The 18783-nt window shown below is 41.2% G+C and overlaps 1 protein-coding gene across 3 annotated transcripts in view; it reads left to right on the top strand.

The window, feature by feature from the left end:
- Window positions 1-960: 960 nt before the first annotated feature.
- The window catches only part of plppr2b (phospholipid phosphatase related 2b), a 41435-nt gene continuing 23612 nt past the window's right edge, over window positions 961-18783 (top strand). For 2 of the 3 annotated variants that reach the window (XR_007813273.1, XM_018665116.2), the window contains exons 1-2: window positions 961-1558; window positions 5509-5619. Coding sequence is in view for 2 of the 3 variants with exons in the window: in XM_018665116.2 (XP_018520632.1) it covers window positions 5509-5619 (111 nt within the window). In the remaining variant the exon portion in view is untranslated. The remainder of the gene's footprint in view (window positions 1559-5508; window positions 5620-18783) is intronic. The other variant, XM_018665117.2, reaches the window with a different exon arrangement.

The raw sequence follows: 18783 nt of genomic DNA, 5'->3' as shown, positions 1-18783 counted from the left end.
AGTGAGCTCTAGAAGTGTTGGTTGGTGGATTTTGTTACCTTTGGACAGAGTTGGACTAGTTTCATATTTACTGACATGTGACAGGTATTGATCCTCTCATCTAACTTTGGACACAAAAACAAATTAGTGCATTCCCCAACACATTTCTTTCATTTATTTCTTTCAATCTGAATAAAGTTTACACACAGTGCAATAACAAAAGCGAAGAATTCTGGGCTGAAGTCCGCACCAATTACATACCTGTGCAGAAATGCCTTTGGGGAATTTCCCAATGTCCAGCAGTCCACTGATGCCACTGCAGCTTGTCCAAACATGTACCAACACACATTAACACATACATTTATACACACAAAACACACACTGTCCTTGTTTTAGGCCAGAGGGAGGCAGAGTTAAAGAAAAACCCATGCCGTTAAGCAACTGTACATACACACACGTACAAAACAGCCAAAAGCTGCTGGTGAGCTTGCACCTGAGGGCCTCTGACCCATATAGGGCCACGTGCAGGATGCGTCCCACTTTACCACTTGACGGTGCATCATTAACCCAGTGTCTACTGTCCAGAGTCCCTGCTCACCTGAGCTCACATTATCATTCAAGTTGACTACAGAAACACCCTTCTCACAGATGCACACACACAGTGACAAAATACTGACACTATACCCTCAGACTACTTAGGGTTTTTTTTTCTCTCCTGCTCTGACTTTCCATTTTCTTATAATTACACACACACACACACACACACACACACACACACACTCATACACACATACACAATACCACAGAGACACACACCTGTGCACTCACACTCTGAGCCCATAGTATTTGCCAGTATCAAAGTGGTTCCTGGGGTACTAAAGTGCACAGTGTCTACCATTTTAGCCACTGTGTTGCCTCAGCCTCTGACACACATACAGTCCCTCCTTCTCTCTCTCTCTTACACTCTCTCTCATACACATGCTGGCTCTTTTCTGCTTTCAGTCTCCGCTCCCACTGTCTCATTCTCTTATTCCATCTTCCCACTCTCTGTTTTTCCTCCTCCTCCTCTTTGCCTCTCCTTCTTTTTCTCTCACACACAGACACACACACACACACACATACTCTCTCTCTCCTTCTCTCTCTCTCTTCCTCCCCTCGTATCCACCGGCAACTGCGCTGAGCAGCCTCCCTCACCAAGCCAGTGGATCCCTTCACTTGACTAATTAGCCTTGAAGTGCTGTTGAAGATCATCATATTTAGCTTAGCGACCTAGCGGCAGAGTGCAGACAGATATAGACTAGGCTGACTGGAGGCTGGATGCCTGGCAGTGGGCAAGCTCACTATCTCTCTCTATTCACACTCAGTGCCGAGGGCTCCTCAGTGGCGGAGTGGCGGAAGTGAGAGGTGGTTTTGCTTTGAAAGAGACGAGGAGGGGAAAAGAGAAAGAAGAGCTGAGACCACATCGAAACCACAGAATGGGGGTCCGCTGCAGGAGCAAATCTTCCTAGAGGAGACAGAGACTTGGAGGAGGCAGTGGTCACTGTGCAGCAGCACCGCGTGCAACACACAAAGATTTAAGGTGAGAGTTTTTCAAGCCAGTTACTGCCTTGTCTTTTTTTCTGGTTCTTTTTGGAAACAGATTGTTCCTGAATATGTGTATGTGTGTGTGTGTGTGTGTGTGTGTGTGTGAGAGAGAGAGAGAGAGAGAGAGAGAATGAGAGAGAGAAAGAGGGAGAGAGTGAGAGTGTGTGTGAGTGTGATTGTGCAGCTCTATGACCCACATTGTTGAACCTGAGGTACAGCACAGCAGGAATTTTGTGCAGGATGTTCTCTCTCTCCTCTCTCTCACACTCACACGCATGCATGTACACACACACACACACTCACACACACACACACACACACAGGCATCAGCTGTGTGGCACCACTTGTTGGACTGACATCCAAGTTGACATGTAATGAATAGGGGAATAATGGTCACATGTACGTGTGCACGCGTGTGTGTAAATGAGCCTGTGCATACAGGTGTGCAAACATCAGCCTCTATAAATGCGTGCGTGCATGTGTGCATGCCGACGAGATACAGAGCAGGTCTTTTGTTTGCTGTGGTGCCAGTGCAAGCCTTAAGGATGCACATCATAGTGAATGACATGGACAGCAACATAAGAGACAATCAGTCACGCCAGCCTTATGCCTGATTGCTTCTCACTGCTCTAGAAGATGGGTGCATAAAAGAAGACCCAAAAACTGTACATACAGCAGACAACCTCCTCTGTGTGTGTGTGTGTGTGTGTATGTATGTATGCAGAAATACAATCCTATCACCTGCTGCAACTTGTACAACCCATTCTCGCTCTACTTTGTATAAATGAATGCTGTTACACCAATTGAAACATTTAAAGCTGTTGCAGAGGCTCGCCTGTAGTAGAAGCTTCTATTTACATTATTATAGTGAGATTATAGTGGGGTAGTATTTCCCATGAGGCAGACTGGCGGTAGTGGAGACAGAGGGGTGAAACCACAGTATGAATAATTAACACACATAAACACAGTGAATATAGTCTGTACTGCTGTGTGTCTGTGTACATGTCACCCAGCTTAACATTGCACAGTGCATAGACAAAAATACACACATGTGACTCTGTGTCAAGATTTCTGAAGGGAATTCTTGGACATTTTGACCATAAACAAGTCTCACGCAAAGCTATAAATAGAGAGCAAGGATGATAAATCTATGACGTGGAACAGAAATTGCTAAGAGGGACTTCATTGCCAGATAATTGAAGTTCAGGTTTGTGGACACTGTGACAGCACCTGGGGTGATTTTTTTGAAATGATGATTTCTAATCTCCAAAACCTGCATTGAAGGGACCTTTTTTCTGTAGCAATCCCTGCTGTGTAGGTTGCTTTACATCACATTTTGAAAGGATATCTAGGCTTGAACACAATTTTTGGAGTCTCAGCTTGTTGCTGGTTCAGTCTGGCAACCTTCAATAACATGCACGTATGAGCTAAAATTTCCTCTTAGATTAAAGTGTTCCAGGTGAGAGAAGATCTAAGTGAATTCAGGTTTCTGGAAGCTCTACATCTACATCAATGCTTTAGTTATTAATGCATATACTGTTGTGCTCTTTAAAACATGTTCCAACAATATTTAATAGGATCTCAACCCCCCCGTTCTCCTTACATGCAAATGTACGCTTTGTATCCTCATCACGAATGACACAATTATGTATTTCTTGAGGTTGTGTAAACAGGGATACTCCTTTATTTTTTATATTAAAATGTGCTGTGAAGGATTAGATTCATCTCATCTTTTTTTTTTTTTTTTTTTTGGTTTCCTCTTTCATTGTTAGCTATTCAGGTGCCCTATCAAGGCATGGACGCATTCCAACCTTGTGAAGACTCTTCCTCCCCTCTCACCCATAACGACCATTGATTGGGGAAAGGGCTGACAAGGCAGCAGAGATTCGCCCTCAGCCATAAAGTCAGCGAGATAATTGTTGTCAAGGAGATGAGGGAATAAGCTCGATATCTGAGAGGAAAACCAATTGCTGCTTGAATGAATAAAATTATATTAAAGATTGCTGAGGGCCTTTGCTTTACGATTGATAACATCACGATTTCAAAGTTTGCATTTGCTGTTTGATTCAAAGAGGATCTGTATTTGAGTGCCTTTTGAGGCGCCCCTAAACTTAAAAAGGCATGAGGCTGACTTTATTTAGCATGAGCACAGTCATTTGCATGTCAGCAATCTCTCAGCATCTCCTCAGCTGGCCTTCTTGCTCTAACTTTTCTCACCATCTCTTCCCCTGTTTCCACCTATTCTCACTTTTAAGGACTGGAGCTGTTTTTCCTTCAACTTCTACCTGTTATGCCCCTGCCCCCCAAAATGCTATTATTTCCCATTGCTGAGTCTGCTGGCTTTCACCCCACCCTCTTTACTTCTGAAGACTCTCCGAACGTCTGCATCATGACTTTGCCTGTCTCTTATCTCTTTCTGTCAGGCTTTTGTTTTTGATCATCGCTCCTCTGTTTCCACTCTACTTCTCCTCCTTTCAACCTCATTTCCACCCTCCAAATCTTTTGATTGCCTCCCCGTAGTGGTGTGTGTGTGTATGTGCATGTATACCTGTGTATGTGTGTTTTTGATGTATCATGCAGAATGTATCTTTACGGGCATCTCTGCATATGGGTGAGCAGGTTTGTGTGTGTGTGTGTGTGTGTGTGTGTGTGTGTGGGTGGGTGTATGCCAGTAAGTGTGCGTTTGCATAAAAGGTCTTTTCCTGAATTGAAATTAGCCATACCACAGTGTAGATACACTCAAGTAAAAAATCCTATGCTCAAAATCTTTTTACAGTCACAGTACATGAGTATTAGCATATATAATATATACCTTAAAGGTAAAGTAAGTAAGTAAGTAAGTAAGTATAAGTACTCATTATGCAGAATTTTCCATTTCCGAATAATGTATATTATGTTACTGCATTTTAATTACTATATTACTGATGCATCTGTATGTTAAGATCATTTTAATGTTGTAGTTAGTAAAAATGAGACTAAATTTAAATTATATATACACACATATATATATATACATATATATATATTTTTTTTTTTTGATTGTTTGTTTTTTTTTTTAATGTAGCAGATTAGTAATATAATTTTCATGATGTGAAAATACTCAAGCAAAGCACAAGTACCTCTAAATTGCCCTTGTTCAGTGCATGAGTAAATGTAGTCTATTTAGTTCCATACCACCTAATTCTAAAGTTATTTCTCTGTCTAACACAGGATGAGAATTCCAATCTTGGCATTAAATTGAATGTGTTAGTTACCCTGAATGTTGGCGGAGGACATAAGGGCATGCAGTAAACCCATCCAACATGAATGCAATTCCCACATGCAGCCGTGTTGCCCCGCAGCACCTGGGAGATAGAGCAGCATCAATATAAAACTTACATAGTTTAAAACAGTGTGAACAGAACCTCACAGAGATGTTTTGAGGCAAATGCTCCAAATTACCAAAATGCACAGACACTTAGCTTTCAGGTGAACAAAGAAATTGTTTGCTATGACTCTTCAGACTATGAAACTCTCTCACTAAGGTTTACTCTGAACCAGGCACTGAATATAAATAGACCACTATTTACACTGTTGTATCACCTGGAACTCAGAAGACTGTTTAGTGACTCATTGTAGTCACACAGTTGAAACCAACAAAGTGATTACATCCGGGTGGCAGTCAGGTCTCTTTCTATGCAAATGAACCAATCCAACTGTTATCTACAGCCAGAATTACAGGCTGACTCAGGGTGAGTTTGAAGTTGTCTCAGTACAAGTATAATATTAAACTGCCTGAATTTTAGTGCCTCAGCTTTATTTCTTATTCATTATTGCACCTCAAAATCACTCAGACTGCTCTCACAGTGTGAGTAGAGCCGGCAGCTCTACACCAAACATATCCTTTTGACGCAAACAAATCAAATCTGGTGGACTGAAGCTTTACAATGACCTTTGACCCAACAGATGATTGACAGTCGTCTACCAGCACAGAGGAGGGTGGTGAGGAACCTTCCTGCAGACCGAGGCCAGCAGAAGACCAGCACCTACATCGTGCCCTGCTTCCTCTTTGTGGAGGTGAGTGTTTGGACAATTGGAACAATAACACAGCACCATGGACATGACTCACATCTGAGCCTGATCTGACCTGAACAATGGAAGTATGTTGAAAATGGTTTGCTCCTTTCTTTTGGTAGTTTTGACCTTACAACAAGTATTTGTCATATTAAATCTTAAAGCTAACTGAACACATCATACAGTCTTCTGCCTGTGAATGTTCTCCATCCTCTTTTCTTCCATTTCTCCCACATCTCTTTTTTCCCATCATTTCACATGTTTCTCATGGCAGATTAACAACAATGGGTGTCAGTTGGGAAACTGCATGAATTAGCAGGCTCTGTTTCAATTCACTGACTCCCAAAAGAAGTGCTTGATTTGATTAAATTGTCACAAATGGGTAATTACCCTCAGTCCATTATTCACTCAGTGATAACATTCAGCAGAAGGATGACGGGATCTATCGCTAAGGTATTCTCGCAACAAAGGCCCTCTTGAGTGACGTCTTTGCTCATAACCTCCTCGATCCTTCTCCTGCTCTCCTGCTCTCCTGCTCTTCCCACAACTCTTCTCTTCCCTGTAATCCCTAAATGACCTGGTGGAGCGCTCATGGCCTCAGCTACATTTCCTAATTAATTGGCCTAATTAAGAACGGAAACCCAATTTGCCCGTGCCACTGCTAACACGCTCCAAGCCTGCAGGTCATCAGAGCTACTGCAACGACAGCTGAATGAACTGAATTAGCTGATTTTTCTGTTTTTTTTTCCAGCATTAAACTAGAGTCTTTGCTTTTGAGTTCAGCCTAAAAATGTGAAATTGGATTCTTATATGTGTTAAAATATTACCGTTTAAGGTTGGCAGAAATTGTTGAGTCAAATGGTGGCATAGAAAGTTGACTGGATAAGTCAGAAGTTGAGGTTTTGCAATAGTAGATACGCTGTAGCCTACAGGCAAACAAGAGAGCTGAGGATAGATATGGCTGTTTCTCTGTCCTACCGGCCGCAACAAACTTAAGTAAACACAGATCTTGTGAAAAGTTGGTCTTGTTCAAAACGTTCCTAGTGTAAACTATCTTTGGCAAACTATATCTTTCCTTTAGCACACCTGCAGTAGCACCCAACCTCTTCCACTGAATCTCCTGAAGGATTTTCTTCAACCCTGCTCTCCTTCTCTTTGTACTCATCCACTCATTCCCAACATCCTCTTGAGATCATTCCATAGCTTTTTCATCTGCGCTTTGTGCCACATCCAACACATGAATCCTACACTTTTCCACAACAACAATACTCTGCAACACACCTCTGTTACCGCTGTATCTCTTTATAGCACAAATATCCCACAATCCCTGCAGGTTTACGCACGGTCTTAAGCTTGCTTTTATTTTCTTCCATTGTGCTTTGGTATTGGCTCATTCTCAGCATCCTCTTGAGGACTTGTTATAATGATTTTCCAGCTCTCTAATTTTTTCATAGTGCGTCTATAATATCTCTAGGCTTATATCTGTCAGTGGTGCTCCTCCCCTCTTCCAGTATTCTCTTTGACGGTCTCTTGAGTACTGCCCAGTCACTCTTTTCATACAGATCCTCCACATCAGTCCTCTCCAGCACTTATTCCCTTGAGTAATTACATCTTTTGCACCATGGATCTCTCCATTATTCCCCTTTACTTGTAAAGCTCCTCCTCCCACACAGTCTGTCTATTATTGCAAAGACCTCCATTCCCCTCGTTTCTCCTCAACGCTTCGCTCCATCTTCATGTTTCCATGTGTGCCTCCAACATCTCTCCATCTTCCTTTTTATATCCTCCTCTTGTTTCCATTCATGCCCTCCACTTTCGTTCTCACTGCAGGTAGAACTTGTTCTCATGCTCACCTCAAATCACAGACTGGAGGGTAACCTGACCATTTTCAGGCCTGGGGAGGATGTTTTTATTTGCTCAAACACAACCAGAGGTGGAATGATGAGAATCTGGTTTGACTTAAAGCACTATACATGCACCTGAATGAAACTGTGTGCTTTGCAGTAGTTTAATAAAGGGCATTTTTAAATTCCAACCTCCCCCCCTCCCTCTGCTGTGTTCATACTGTAGCAGCTTGCTGTAGCATAGCTCCCCCCGGAGGGCACTCACTCCTTTGTTGTTACATTAGCATCTCATTACCCATTTCTTCTCAATTCAAACGCCCAGTCTTATTCCTCTTCCTCTCTTGTGATCTTGTCACCGATTCTCTCTCTCTTTCCCCCCTTTTCCTCATAATATAAATCTCTGTCTCTCACTGTCTGTTGCTCTCTCTGCATCCTCTTCCTTTATCTGGATGACGATGGCCTTTTTCCTCAGTCCCATTGTCAATTCATTGCTCCTTTTTATCTCGAGACTTGTCTACCATCTCTAAGTTCGATCACTGAATCTCTCTTTCCCTCTTTTTGCACTTTCTATGTTTCTTCCCTCTGTCTATCGTAGTCATCGTTTTCCTCTCTCACACCGGATTCAAATGTGAGAATGATTTCACACAACTTCACTTTTAGCAGCGCGGGATGAGAACAACTTAACGGAAAGCAGCTAAGTCTTTCTTTCTCTCCTCTCTCTCTCTCTCTTTCTCTCTGTATCTTTCACTCCACTCTCTTGTTTTCACTCCGTGCTACTTGCTGTCACTGCCGTCATGCTGTGAAGCCACACAAGAGACTGGTCTGGGGCCCGACAGAGGCACTGCTTCAAAGGACCCTCTTTAAAAAGTCAGTTTGATACAACTGATTCCTGACTTGCTTTAGACACTGGTGGGTGGGAGGAGGGTTTTGAGTTGGTGTGATCTACACCAGGCAGGCCTACTGTGAAAATCTGTACTGAAGCTGAGTTACAAAGTACTTGGAGTGACTACAAGTGGATTCTTTGAGTGAATCTTGTGTACAACTTGCAGCCAGTACTGTGGTATCAGCTGTAATGATAGTAAGATGTGATCATATTTACTGTTAACTGTTAATGGATGTACTGTTAGCTACTAATTCATGGCACCCAGCCTGTGCAGTGTGTATCCAGGCTTCCCAGCTTTGCTGCTCAGCCTCGACTGCCAGCTCAGAGTAGCTTCCTCTTCTCCACTCCTTCCTCATGCCTCGTTGGCTGCATCCTCCCGTGGCACAGCGAGTTGTGTAAAGCAAACAGAGTGCTGAGCATCAGACCACATAATATTTCAGGTCTATGGCCTGTGCTGTCTCTGATGATACTCCAAGATGTTGGTTCATGTCCGCTTGCATCTCTCATTTCCTAGCTTCCCTGTAGATGCCCTAATTTGTGCCTGCTCAGTAATTTCTGCCTACTCAGTAATATTTCTCTCTTTTTTTACTTAATGTAAAAAATCTAATACACAGGTTTCTATCTAATTTACAACAGTAAATAAGTTTAGAATAAAATTGTCTTATGCCTCAACAATGTTTTCTATCGACATCCTGAGCAGACACTGTTTAAGGAGCTTTTACTAAGTTTTGCTCCTGCCACATAGCCAACAATAGCATTAGCAGCTGTTTACTTACCAGTTTAGAGGAAACGGGTAAAGTACAGCATCAAATGTCATTCCTTTACTCGCTAAGAACTCTCTTCATTGGTGGAAAGCAATGGCAGTGTTTTCCTCTATTTCTATCACTTCTTTTCCTCTATTGAAGTAAACATGCTAACCAGCTGGACCCACCTGACTGGCCCGTCTTGTCACTTTCCAATCACGGCTCATTGTAGCATCCAGACTGCCCTGAAGTTGTAATGCTGCTCAGAGGGTATACTTTAACCTCTTGTATCGTAAATACAACAATGGCTGAAGCTCTTGGCAAGCAACCATCACCACCACCCATCCCGGCAAGAAACCACATTCGACAGTAGAGAAACCTTACGATTAGCCCCTGTAAGCATATCTGGGAAGTGCCAAAATGTTGATATTGAATGTATTTTCAAAACGCTACTAAAACGAGACTAAACTGTTTTGTGGTTATGTTACTTGGTGAAAGGAGTTGCAGAGTTTTACCAGACATGAGGCTAGCAGCTAAAGGCCATATTAGCTGCTACAAGTATAAAACACCCAAATCTGACCAAACAATTGCCATTGTATTGTGAGTAATGCAGAGGCCAGATTTTGACAAGATCGAATGATGCATGGAATAACAAAGATGATATCTCTGGTTTGGCTTTATCAGTTTTTACCATTTAAAAAAAACTGTTGAGAGTCAGGAAAAGGTTATAGTGCAATGCAAATTGGTGGAGTAATCATTTAAGGTTAGGGAAGGAATGTGGTCATGGTTAAATACTGAAAATGTCAAAAGTGACATGAAGCATTAGACACAATTTTTCTTTACTAAACTTTAACCAAAGTTTATTAAAGTTTATTTGGCAAATTTAATATCTAGGGTGGCTCCTAATGGTTGCAGAGCAAACTTCTGTTTTGTTTCCTCTGTCTTGTTGCTGATCATAGGCCTTTTCAGTGCTTGATTTTGCTGCCAAGTGCATGGACTTCAGGAAACAGTTACTTTGCTTTTTGACAAAATAAGTGTTGCTGTGTGTGCGCAAGGACGGCCTCTGGCATCTCTCACCGGTTTTGGTTTTGGTGAGAAGGCAGCACAGCATAAGTTGCTCCAGTAATGAATAGCATCCTAAATGCATCAGGCCCACAGTTGCCTACAACAAAGCGCCTTCCTCTCTGCATGTGCTTACTTCAATCCATGTTCCCCGCTGGGTTTGACACCGCCTCAGTACATCTTCTACCCCCAGGCAACACATTTGTTGTATGTGTTTACTCTTTCCTAAAGATGTTGTGTTCCAAACAGTTTGACTAGTGCCAAGACCAAGACCCCCCCAACCAAACTGTACACACAGTTTCTCTATTTGTGCTCCTTTTCATATTAACTCCACATTTACTACAAAGTTAAATTATTCCATCTGACTAAATTGTGATGTAGAAGCAACTCAGCTTTTCATACAGCAGCCCTTTAAGCTATTTCTTTATATACAACTAATGATGATTTTAAACTTCTCTTTAACCTCTTTGTGGGCAACCATAACCATCTTTTATAACCACATATGAGAAACTGCAAAGGAACGTGAGAATGTAATTTAGTTTTCATCAGGTCCCCGAACAAATTACCTTATACTAGAATATCTTACTGGTGTTAGTTATCTAGCTCATTTTTAAAAAATGCTCACACAAATTCTTTTTATGTGCCCCGTCCCTCTTCAGCACGCGCACGCACACACACACACACACACACACACACTCACTCACTTCCTGCCACAAAGACACAGTAACAGCTAACTCTCATATTATTCTCTCCCTAGTTTTCCCCTCATTATCTCTCAGACTCCATGAATAGCACCTGCCCGCCTGTCTGCTGCGCTGGGATTTCTCAGCACTCTGGGTGGATGTTTGAAACACTTGTTAGCTGGCTGCTTCCCACCTGTTATCACTTTAGGGAGGGAGGGATGGATGAGAGACCCTGTATATCACAATATACTGTCGGCTCATATCATCTGTGCATATTGAATACAGTAGCCTATCTGGGCTGCAGTGCTGGGGCCACATTATCTTATCAAAAATAGAAATATAAGATCCATGCTGGAGTACGTCTTTAAAATAAAATGTGCTTATGTAAGATGTAATCTTGTCCCTTGCTCTTGCTTCTTTCTGAGCTTTATAGGAGAAATGCAGAGTGGTTCTCTTTGCTGGCCATGCAGCATGTTGTTGTAAATGAGGTCAGGTAAATGCTTAAATTGTAACAGAAGAGTCTAATGCCAAAGTTAATGTATAAATTAACAGTTTATGAAATTGACAGGGCAGAAACTTGTTGGCAAACTGTTTCTTTTCTAATGCTGCCACAACATTAAAAAGATGCAATGAAAGAAAATAAAACAAAATATGAATGTATATCAGACATTTTAAAAAAATTAATACATGCTAATACTTGTTTATATATGTAAGTAGAGAGCTTTGGAAGAAAAACCTTTAATTGCACTGAAGGGTTTTATTCGGGGGAACGTGTTTGTGTATGTGAGCCAGCCTCTGCTTTTATTCTTCCCTCTTTGTAAGATGCGGGGGCATGTGTGCTTGAGGACTGGGGATTTTGTAGAATTATGTGATTGTTCTTTGGTGTGTAGCAGCAAACATTTAAATGTGCTTTCTGCGGATATGTGGTCCACTGGCACGAGGGAGAAGTGAAAGGAAGGAACACTGAATGAAGGGGGAGTCAAGCAGGGAGTCAAGCAGATACTGTATAGAGTGTGTATGGGAGAGAGCAGATATACAGACTTTTGACAGTGACGATGATTGAGAGACGTGGAGGGAAATGCAGCAAGAAAGGGGGCAGACATGGAGAGCGTGGGTTTGAAAATGATTGAGGAAAGATGTTTTTTGACGGATAACAGAGGGAAAAAAGAGAAGAATCTAAGATAAACAAGGCATGGTAATAAAATACACCCAGTAATCAGACAAACAAAAGAACTGGAAGAAGAGAGAGGGAGAAGGGGAGGGGGGGCATGTGGGTGCCCAGAAGATAAATGCCTGCTTTGATCCTCTTCCTTTCCCTTGTTCCCCCTTTGTATTTTACCTTTCTCTCCACTTCACCCTCTTTTCGGTCTCTCATATATCCTCATTTACTCTCTTTCACCTCCTCTCCCCCTGTTGTTTTCTCATCTCTCTACTGCCTCTCTGTTTTATTTCCCAGTGGCATGCTTGGCTTTGCCCTGCCGCATCCTGCGATATACTAATGTCTCATTAACTGTTTTATCCATCTGTTTATCTTCTTCCACTTTCCCTCTACTGCTTCTCCCAGTCCTCTCTTTAAGGCTCGGCCCCTTTGGCTTGTCCACTGTTTTCTATCAGTCGGCTCATCTATCTTGCACTTGTCTTGCTCAGTGTGTTGTAATACAGTTCAGTGACACCAGGCGGCAGGCAAGCCCATTCATTTGCTTGTTATCCATGCTGATTCTATGATAGGCCTCTGTGAGTATTTTGGCTTTTTTTCCCCCTCAAACAGTTACATGTGATTTATGTAGGTGAGTGTGTGTCGGGTGGGGGGGGGTGTGTATTATTTTGTGCCTTTATGTGCAGTAGTTTGTGTCACTACATCTGTGTGCGTATTTGTTTTTGTCATCTACAATCAGACCTTGGCTTTAAAAAAAAAATCATCTGGTGAAAATCAGAGAGATGTGATTTTAGCTGCTGTGAAACATTCAGTGACTCTAATCACATGACCTGGTGATTATGCGAGCTCATCAGGAAACCAAATCACACAGAAAGGAGGAGAGGTGTGCCAGCCTCGTCTCATGCTAATTTAGCTCAGTAACTCTGTGAAGCCGTCTGAAATTAAAGTGACACTAATATAAAGACTTCTGCTCTCGATTATGGTTTTTGATTGGATGTGCTTATTTCACCATTCTGTTATGAGGATATCGGTCAATTTATTTCAGGTTTTTCATTTCACACTTTAGAAGCAGATGTGCTATTATATGATAGGGAGAATTATGTTACACGCTCACCTGTTCAATCCAGTACAACAGTCCTGCCATTATATCTATCTTTACAAAGCTCATAATGTTCAGTTGTTGCTGTCGATATTGTTGGAAATATGTAAATTAAATTATATGTTTAATCTCAAGCTCATAGATAAAGGTGATGTTGTGCCGGACTACATTATACTGAGAGGTGTTTCTAAACTATTTGCATACATAAGAAATATTAGAAATGCCCCTGAATATGGTGCAGTACAGTATAATGTCACCACTAACCACTAACTATGACCTCAGTGTGAAATCATGTGATTTAACTAGCACCTCTATGAGTGTCAACAAAAATCTGTACATAATAGGCATCAGATACTATCTAATACTATCTGATGCCTATTATGTACAAATTTTTTACTTTATTTATACTTTGCATTGACTATACAAGTATTCCTAATATAATAAATAGTGAGAGTATAGATTTTATCTAGAAAGCAAAGGTCTTTATGTGCCCTGTTGAGATCTGGTATTTTACCACTCAGTGTTTAAACTGGACAGTTTGTCTGCCTGAATGAAGAAAGGCATTGTTGGTGTTCAGTGTTGCATTTCCATAATATGAGACCACGGGATACATTTGGTGTTCTACTGTCCTTTTTACCTCAAGTAAATAGTAAGATAAAAAAAAAAAACATAAAACATAAAGATATGCATGATGCACAGAGACCAAGTCAGCTGTTTACATATGAAACTTAAAATGAAAACTAGCAAGGGACTTGGAGGAAGCCTGGGAGATGAGAAAAAAGCCATTTGTCAGGACAAACTTTAGGCTTCTAGTGGTTCTTATCTTTCCATTTATTAGAAAATGTTTATATAAATATGTTATTTCAGAGGGCATGCTTGTATTTATCCAATTTTGTAAAAGTGTTGAATTTTTTCCACATTGTTTTTGATGTATGATAAATAGTAATGTCTTTTAATCCCATATTGGATGTGCCAAATGCTTGTATCATAAGGAAGTAAAATGAACAAATGTAAGTAACTTAAAAAATAATCTAAATAAATGTGGTGCTTTTTGTGAACTGTGAGCAATGACATGCCACATTCAGTACAGTACAGAAAGCAAAACATCCTTTCCGAATGAGCACATGTGTAGATCTGCTCAGCTTCCTGCATGCTCACTGGGACTCATTCATGCTATATTAATGCTCATCATACCATGGTGCTCATTCAAAAACAAATCAGACATTTTGAGAGAAAAATGAAGCAGCATGTCTCCAGTTCATCCTAAGCAGTGTGACATTCGCTCTCTCCCAGCAGGGTGCTGTCATCTCAACACCAGCCTCCGTCCGCACATTCTCACCCGCTGTAAACATGTTTGACTTTATCTGTTGACTTTTGTGCCATCTGGCCACTCCACACAGGCCAAGGGTAGACATGAAACACTTATGTGCAAGCTCGCAGTTTGGCCCCCCAAGAAACGTTAGCGATGCCCACATTTATTTTCACCACCCCTTTTCCTACCCCGTGACACGTTATTATTGTCACATTTTATTTTCCCCATTTCTGGTTAAAAGTCTTTTAAGCGCAGGAGATTTTCTTCTGTTTCTGTCATATCAGTGCCATATTAGTCTCTTTGATTTTCTTGCTTTTACTCCCTTTGAAGTGCAGAGGTATGAGCATTAATCCTTAATTACATGGCCTGATAAGTCCTGTTAGTTTACTGGGTCAGCCTTATTTTATAAACTCTAGTTTCATCCTGTGGCTAAATTTATGCTGACAGATTTTAGTCGCTAAATCAGATTGGGATTCATAATCCTTTATTTGTCATTCTTGTCAGTGAAATAAGACCAGATATTGATGCAGTGCGTTGGCAATACCAAATCTGTGTGATTCACTCCTACCTACATTGAAGTTACTGTTAAATACACTGGCATGAACCCTCAAATGTTGCATAGATTGTGTACATTTGATTATCATACTGATCAGCCACAACATTAAAACCACCGACAAGCGATTATAAACATGAAAATTGCTTCTGTCCACACACTCTTGAGCAGTCTGTGGGATGCACTGGAACAAGCTATATCCATGGAGGAAAAATGTGAGGCTGCAACATTGTTGTCGCATTTTTCAGACTTCAGTTGAATGTTTACAAGCCTGCTTATGTTTGAGTGGGAGTTTGTGATCCACAAGCCTTTGAAACCTCATTGTACATTGTGCCTTAAGATATGCACAAAAGCTTCATTTTCTTCATTCTTGAAAAGTTACTCTTTTCAAACAAATGTGTGGACAGAAGCAGTTTTCTTTATATTGTTGGACTGGTGTATCAAAAAAGGTTTCAAAAGGAAATGATAAGAGTGTCTGATTTGATAAAAGCTGAAGAGATAGAAAGGGTTGGTATCTAATGCTCCCTGTGAGTTTAATCTCAAACTGCCAAATCTCTTCAGATCAAACAGTGAGAGGCAGCTGAGGGGCAAAGTCTTGTATGATATTTCTGTAATTTCACAAGAGCCGTCAACAAACATGATGTCATTCCCACTTGTTTAAATCGTTAACTACTTACTCATGTGGGAGGCCTGTATATACAAGCATATGAATAAATGAAACACAGCAAGAGCAATAGAAACTTACCACAATCACATTGTTGATAATCAGTCAGCTCAAGCTCGGGCAAGTGTGGGCTTGATTGCCGGGAGCAGCTGTCTATGGTTTGATATTGAGGACCCTGAGTGACAGAGCTTCTCATCTTTGTAGACATGAGTATGTAAAAAATATGTGGAAAATGCTCAGAAGTTGTGCACAGCCTCAGACTGGAGTGTTGATTATCACCTTGTAAAGCTGTGACCCTGCCACGATTGTCCCATAACGCTGATCACATGCTTATTACTGTAACCACGGTGATGAAGATCCTCTAATCTTAATGATGGAGTCATTTTATCCCAAATCACAATCTGTCTCTAAACCTAACCAAAGCTTAACCATAGCATGGTCACATCATAAAACGATTTATTTTCTAATAGTGATTTTTATCGGTTTTTGAAGGCACTCACAGAAGATGTCATCCCACTGATAGAGGCGTCAGATCACAAAATGTGTCTGTCATTCCAGGGGGCATGGATAAACAACATATTTTGTCATTTAATTTGTCAATGGTACTGGTCTTATCAACTGGCGGTTCCGTTAGATGTGATGATTTGTGCTGTTTGCAAGCCAGATTTTCCAAATGATCATTAAAGATTTGGATTGAGCTAAAAAACAGCTTATAGTAAATCTGGAACAGACATGTTGCGTAAGGACACAAACATTTTAGTAAGATTTTAGCATTAGGACAAGAAATAAGAGCTTTGATATGTTTCTCCTGTAAGTACATCCTCAAACAACAGCAATTTGATTATTTTCATTTGCTTATACAATTGAGAGCCCCTTTCAAGCTGCCCCCTCTAGTTAAATGAGATCTGAACAACAAAGATCAGGTAGGGACACAAGGACAAACCACCTGTGTGGAGACTGCTGACTTATTAAACAAGAACATTGGAAATCCAACCTGTATAATCACTCTTGCTAAATTTTACATGCAATTTATGTGAAAGGTGCAAGAGCAGGGACTGTTTTGGACCAAAAGGAGAAATCAATTTACACCAGTGGTGAGAAATCGTCTCTGTGCCAGATTCAAAACATGTGTTCTTTGCTTTTACTTTACAAACACCTTAAGGCTGCCACGTGATGAGCCTGAGTCCATATCACAGATGACTCCTGTCTGGACCCTCCATGACCCTCCTGCAACTTCACTGTCACTGGTTTCATACTGTACATGCACACGATGCTTTAGAAATAATCTTTTATGCAAATTATTATTCCAAGGTGACTTGTGCAGGATGTGTCTCTGTGTTAATTAGAAGCCATCAACCTGAAGTTGCTTTGACCTTTATGAATATTTAGACAAACTGGCTGTGGCTGCGGAGTGCACAGGAAGTTGTTTATTTGTTCATGTGGGAGGGAGAGCACATGAAATGTCATATATGAGCTTTGAGCATTTCCTGTTTGTACTGATGAGAAGTTAGATGACTCTCCTCACTGGGACTGTTGTGTTTCAGTCATACGCAGAAAACAAATCATGTGATAATCTCATCCCATGATGAATAGAAAGTGTTTTCAACTACAACTCATGCCTTCTCATGTATTATTCTGCAGACATGGTTGTCAGATCTCTCACACTGACAGTACAGTCAATAAGTGCAGCCAATTTTAATGCTCGTGTAGTGTAAAAGTTGATGCAAGATGACATGCATAATCTCCCAAGGAGGTTTTCTGCAGTTGTCTTCAAATGTTTGTTTGATGGGTGCTCGTGGACCTCCCTCGCTCACTTCCTCCCACCTTTCTACACTTCCCTCCCTCGCTCCCTCCCTCAAGCCTTCTGTAGCTCAGCGAGAAGAGAGGAGCGGATGATGGAAAGCAATGCTCACCACAGTGCGCCTGTGTCAGAGTTCCTCTTCAGACACGGGAATGCATCCACATGCCTACAGACACACTCGAACACACTCTGTGCGCGGAAACACGCTCGCACACCCACTCACTCAAACACACAAAGCTCATGTAGATGGAAACAAACAGGGAAAAACATGGAGGAACAAGCTGCTTGATATTCTTGGACTATATATAAACTACAGGCTGGAGGTGTTTGTAAGATTTGCCAGCATGTGTGGATTTCTTTGTGCATGTAGTGCATGTGTGTATGTTTTGCATCCCTTGTGATTTTACTTTTAAGGGCCTCAGGACATGTGTGTTGTCACTGAATACATCATCCCTCCAGTTTGATGTTCTTCTCACTGGGGACCTACAGTACAAAGACTATGATGCCTCACACGAACAGATTGAATTAGATTATGTTTGCGCATTGCCACAAGAACATACAGATCAATTACATGATTTTGCAACCCGTATGAGAAATCATCCACACAATTTCAACAACTGTAAAGAGAACTGGAAAAGGAAACTTGCAGAACAGCAGATCTGACAGTGGAGCGGAGCGTGTTAATATAAGAAGTTTAAATTAGGTCACCCCGTCTCTCCCATGCTTATTGCCACTCTTCAGTGTGTAATAAAGCTAAAAAGTGTTATGTGTAACAAGTCTTCCCCTTCTCCTCCCTATTGCATTAGACCAAGTGGGTACTCTGTCACTTTGCTGAAGAGGATAAACATGTTGGAGGAGGTTCTTTCAGCGGTTTGTCACTTGTTCAGCCATCTGCCACTGTGAAACTTTTCCTGTTTAGTGCTGTAAAGCATAAAGAGGGTTTTAGCCAACTGTACCAACTGATCCCTCTATATTTTACCTGTTATTAGTACAGAATTATGTGGTTCCTTCCAGGAAATTTCTTCAGATATTATTTGGAAATAAGTGGGACTTTACATACCTGTAAAATAAAGCATTACTCAACACAAGTGTTGAAGTTGAAGTTTTGGGTGGAAAAGGTTAGTCAGCTAAAAAAAACTTTGGGTTTGGTTTTAATAGGTATATGTGTGTGTGTGTGTGTGTGTGTGTGTATTTGGGGAAACATGCTTATTTTCTTTCAAGCCGAGGGTTATGTAGATGTACAGTAGGAATGTACTGACCTCTAGGAGTCCTGTCACCATGGTGAGGTTCCTGGGCAACTGGGCAACTTTAGGAAGTCAAGGTTGCCAAGATACACTCAGCTTGTTGTCTTTATATTTGGTTTGTGT

Source organism: Lates calcarifer, linkage group LG5 (assembly GCF_001640805.2).
Source record: "Lates calcarifer isolate ASB-BC8 linkage group LG5, TLL_Latcal_v3, whole genome shotgun sequence".
Lineage (NCBI taxonomy): Eukaryota > Metazoa > Chordata > Actinopteri > Centropomidae > Lates > Lates calcarifer.
This window is presented reverse-complemented; position numbering and strand designations above follow the sequence as displayed.